This window comes from Frankliniella occidentalis, unplaced genomic scaffold (genome assembly GCF_000697945.3).
Source record: "Frankliniella occidentalis isolate FOCC.00 unplaced genomic scaffold, Focc_3.1 Scaffold395, whole genome shotgun sequence".
In the NCBI taxonomy this organism is placed as follows: Eukaryota; Metazoa; Arthropoda; class Insecta; order Thysanoptera; family Thripidae; genus Frankliniella; species Frankliniella occidentalis.
Genome location: NW_026267517.1, coordinates 162,697 through 167,125, shown reverse-complemented (window position 1 = coordinate 167,125; position 4,429 = coordinate 162,697). Strand labels below are relative to the sequence as shown.

Genomic DNA, 4,429 nt, shown 5'->3' with positions numbered 1-4,429 from the left:
GTTTTTTGGGGGTGGGGGGAGAGTTTCATTTCTATTTTGCGGTTTTTACGCCTTTTTCAACAACTTATTGTTCACTATGGCAATTTTTAGCTTATTTTCGTCAAAAAAAGCCCTCTAGCGCCTAAACGGTTAGAGATAGAGCGAAACGGATGAAATTTTCGCCCAGAGGGCTCTACTTTGACGAGTTACCCCTTAGGAGATGATAAAAAAAAATATTTTTTCCAACTTTTTTGGCCTTTCCTGTTTTCTTTGATAGCCCCTTTCAGCCCCTTAGGGGTGGCTGGCAGGATTTGCCGTAGGCGTTTTGTTTTGTGGGAGTGAACCTTGAGATCGCCTGAAAATTTGAAGTCTCTAGCACATCTCCTTCTTGTGGAACAGACAGACAGACAGACAGTCAGACACACAGACACACAGACAGACAGACACACAGACACACAGACAGACAGACACGAGGTCGTTTGCATAAGCCCGCTGGATAGCTTTTTCAAAGCAGAAGGGCGGGCTAAAAAGAAGAGTAAGGGAGGGGGGGGGGTACCTTTTCTCTGGTAGATACAGTATTGGGGACCGTCTAAAAACACCGCACCGCCACCACAACCGAGCGCCCTGTGGTGTGGACCTGCTATAGAGGGGCAAGGGGAAGTGGACAGGGCGGGGGCTTTGGTCTCCGTTTGAGGACACGCTACCCATGCCATCATATCGCCAATCATAAAGCCAACGGCACCGTTCTCTGGCCCGCTGCAGCGCCTCGTGCGCGAGGGCCAGGTGCTGCTGCCGGACCTGCTGTACGCGGGCTTCACCAACGCGCTGCTGGAGACCCTGGCCGGCGAGCGGCTGCCGCGCGCGCGCCACGAGACGCTGCGCGCGCTCAGCAGGGCCGTGCGCCTGTTCCAGCGGCACGTCGAGCCCAGCGGCGGCGTCATCAACATCACGCCCTGGCTGCGCCACCTCGCGCCCACCGCCTCCAGCTACCGGGGCCTGGTAGAGGGCAACGACGGCGTCGTCGACTTCATCCAGGTGGGGGAGCAGACCAGTGGTTGCACAGGGTGTGTCCATAGGCCCCCGCACTTCAATAAAGCATTCCGGTAAAGCTGAAATGCAGACGAATGCGGGGAAGAAGAAAACGGAAATCACCATGTTACAGCAGAGCGATTTCCGTTTTCTTCTTCCCCGCATTCTTCTACAACTCAGCTTTACCGGAATGCATTATTTGCTTGTACTGTACCGAACGCAGGCGTGCTGGCGAGCTTAGCGAGTAGGCAGCCCGCCCGCAGACATGTGTGTGGTACAGTAAACAATCATTAAGAAAGTACGCAGTCTATGGGGTATGTGTGAGTTTGGTTTTTAGAAAGTATTCAATCCCCGGTATCGTTCCGCAACCCCTCGCCACTACTCGCCAACAGTTGCATGGCGTCGCTTGTCTAGTGCACTAATTTGTTCTCGTCACCAGGATGAGCTGCTAAGCCGCCAGGTGCCGACGTTCGACGCGGAAGTGATGCGCGGGTTTATCGACGTCTTCCGGGCCGAAATGCTAAACCGCGGGGAAGACAAGTCGGGCTTCACAGGTAGGCGCAAACACTCGAGCCGCTTATCTCAAAGTCTCCAATAGAAAGAGAGATAGAGGTCCGGCCGTCGTGTACCGCGTGTCCGCAGAGAAGCAGCTCATCATGGTGCTGGTGGACTACATCTTCCCCAGCACCACGGTGCCCCCGGTGACGGTGGCCATGGCCATCGCCTACCTCGTGCGGCACCCGGACAAGGCGGAGCGCGCCCACCGGGAGATCGTCGCCGTGGTGGGCAGGGGCAGGCTGCCCAACCTGGACGACCGCGCGAGGTGAGTGCGCCTTAGGGATCATCCAGAAAGTACGTCCGTCATTCGCCGCTGCGAAGCCGCCAAGTTCAGGCCCAGCAAGCTCTCCTAGCGCCTGGTAGGTAGACACCATCTAGTCTGCAGTGCATGCGTGTACTGCGGGGTGGCCTACCTTGAGTCTCGCAGGGGCCGAGCTCCCCTAATCTGCCGAATTAATTTGAGGAAAACGGATGTACTTCCTGGACGATGCCTTACGCCGGGCCGGGTGGTCGACTGCGAGGGGGCATCGGTATGCATAAAGCTGTGTAAAAGAAAAAAAATAGTGGATTAAACAGATTTCTCTGAAATCCGCCTCTTTAAAGAAACAGCTGTTCTGAACGCTTTTTGTGTTGCAGCCTGCCGTACACCGAGGCCATCCTACGCGAAGTGCTCCGGTTGGAGACCAACACCGTCCTGTCCGTGACTCATCGCTGCACGGAGGACACTTTCTTCCGGGGATACTTCGTGCCAAAAGTGGGTGGGCCAGCGCGCGCTAGCCGCTAGAGGTCCTGACAACTTATCTTGACCGAAGGATTTCAGTCCGCGCCAGAATTGCAGTCCTACCCGAGCCGAGCTGCAGCCCATGTTGCCCGGGCCGGTCTCGGGGCCGGCTTTTGTCGGCCCGGATAGGGTCGGTGCAAGTCCTGAGCGGCCTCTATTTCTTTTGTTCTCCGGGTGCGAGCTCGGAGGCCTCTTCGGTCAAGATAAGTTGTCAGGACCTCTAGGCTCCAGGGTTGCGGGATCGACTAATCGCAAGGGCTGCAGGCGCTGCAGAGGCCATGGCATGGTGCCTAACGGACGAAGGGAGGAGGCAGACCCGCAACACTGGAGTTCATTTAGAGATACACCCGTTACAGGGCCACCCTGCACCACCATACACCCTCGTGCTCCATAAACTCATCCCCTGATCCCTTTTCGCAGGGAACGTTGTTAATCCCCAACATTTGGGCTGCTAACCGTGACCCGGCCGTCTTCGAGAAGGCCGACCAGTTCGTCCCCGAGAGATTCCTCGACCTTCGCTCAGGGATGCTGAGGAAGAAGGACGACACCATGCCCTTCGGCCTGGGTGAGGACGACTGGGGGGACGGTCGGGCGGGCTGCCTATGCGCCGATCCGCAGGCAGGCGCCCAGGCTCGAGCCAGGCTCCAACACCTAGCCCACCTCACTCCGCCTCTCTGCTCCAGGCAAGCGGCTGTGCGCCGGCGAGACGTTCTCCAGGCAGAACATGTTCCTGTACTTGTCCGCGCTGCTGCAGAACTTTTCGTTCGAGCTCGGCGACGACGGGTACCTCCCCACCGAGGACGACATGGTGCCCGGCATCCTCGTCACGCCCAAGTCGTTTTGGGTCCGCCTCTCGGAGAGGCCCTGAGCGACGCCTTACCATCTCATCTCATTCGCACTGAGAGAAATAATATGTTTTGTTGCGGCCATCAAAATTTTGATACTCACGGCCAAATTTCGTTCGGTCAGTCCGGCTTAGTTACAGGCATCAACATTTTAGTTGCTGTGACCAAAAGTTTAGTTGGTGCGACTAAAATTTTGATGGCCGTACTGATTGAGCAATTTTTGATGGCTGCAACGAAACATTTCTCTCAGTGCGTTCCCCATTGTTTTCACTATTCCACTCCCTGATCTCGCTATTACTTTAAAGGTAAATAAACATATTTTAGAAGCCGACAGAAACAGAAGCGTAGATCACGCGCAATGAAATTCTACACTTATATTTCATATTTGAATCAAAAACATTGGGCCTCTCAATTACTACGTAATTGATCCCAAACGCGTTTACCCCACCTGAGCGATGGGCGTACACAGCACCAACGCCCCCTAATCAATATCGAGTGCGCTCTGTCCCCACACAGCTCCCACCCCTTGACTGTACCCCCCCCTCAGGTTGGTGAAGGGAGGGCGAGGGGCGAGTGCAGCGAGGAGCTCTCCAGTACGTAATCCCACTTCCCGGCATCGCGCACCACGATGAACGCGCTGGTTGTGCGGCTCATGGCGGTAAGTGCCCGGGGCGGCCCGGGGCGGCCCGGCGCGCGGGGAAGCGCAGCGTGGGGCGCTACTGCTGCGGATGTCCGCGAAGCATGCGAGGGATCTCGAGGGGGAAATCACTCCAGATGAAAGTGTACGAGTTGGTACGTTAGTACATATTCTTATTTTTAGAGCAATTTTTCATATCTTTCACAAAATTTTGTTAATACAGCACTACTACGCTTGATATTTACCACTAAGACGCGTTATTACGCCGTTAGTACAGGCCTGGATATACGAGCTGGTGCAAGTGATTTCCCCCTCAAGGGAGCTGTTACGCTGCGGACAGTGAAAACCTACAGTCGCCTCACTATAAGAAGTAACTTGAACATTGCGCGTCAAGAAAATAGTCCCTACCATCGTGATGAGCTAACTTCTAGTCTAACTATCGCACGGCTGAAAACTAAATACTCAATAATGGACCAAACTTTATCGTTTAGCACTGGATGATTCCTGTTACAAGACAGTTACGTTTAGACACTTTAATAAGAATTTTTGCGTACAGCTATCGCTCCGCCAGGTTACTCCTTATAGTGAGGCGACTGTACA

The 4,429-nt window shown here is 54.7% G+C and overlaps 2 protein-coding genes across 2 annotated transcripts in view; both read left to right on the top strand.

Moving 5' to 3' along the window:
• The window catches only part of LOC113212675 (probable cytochrome P450 304a1), a 5,065-nt gene extending 1,546 nt beyond the window's left edge, over positions 1-3,519 (top strand). The window contains exons 4-9 of the mRNA XM_026431481.2: positions 742-1,014; positions 1,448-1,562; positions 1,651-1,831; positions 2,203-2,320; positions 2,768-2,912; positions 3,031-3,519. Of these exons, the coding sequence (XP_026287266.1) occupies positions 742-1,014; positions 1,448-1,562; positions 1,651-1,831; positions 2,203-2,320; positions 2,768-2,912; positions 3,031-3,215 (1,017 nt within the window). The 3' untranslated portion in view covers positions 3,216-3,519. The remainder of the gene's footprint in view (positions 1-741; positions 1,015-1,447; positions 1,563-1,650; positions 1,832-2,202; positions 2,321-2,767; positions 2,913-3,030) is intronic.
• Positions 3,520-3,688: 169 nt separating this feature from the next.
• Positions 3,689-4,429, top strand: part of LOC127751250 (gustatory and odorant receptor 21a-like) — a 6,868-nt gene continuing 6,127 nt past the window's right edge. The window contains exon 1 of the mRNA XM_052274444.1: positions 3,689-3,850. Within this exon, the coding sequence (XP_052130404.1) occupies positions 3,821-3,850 (30 nt within the window). The 5' untranslated portion in view covers positions 3,689-3,820. The remainder of the gene's footprint in view (positions 3,851-4,429) is intronic.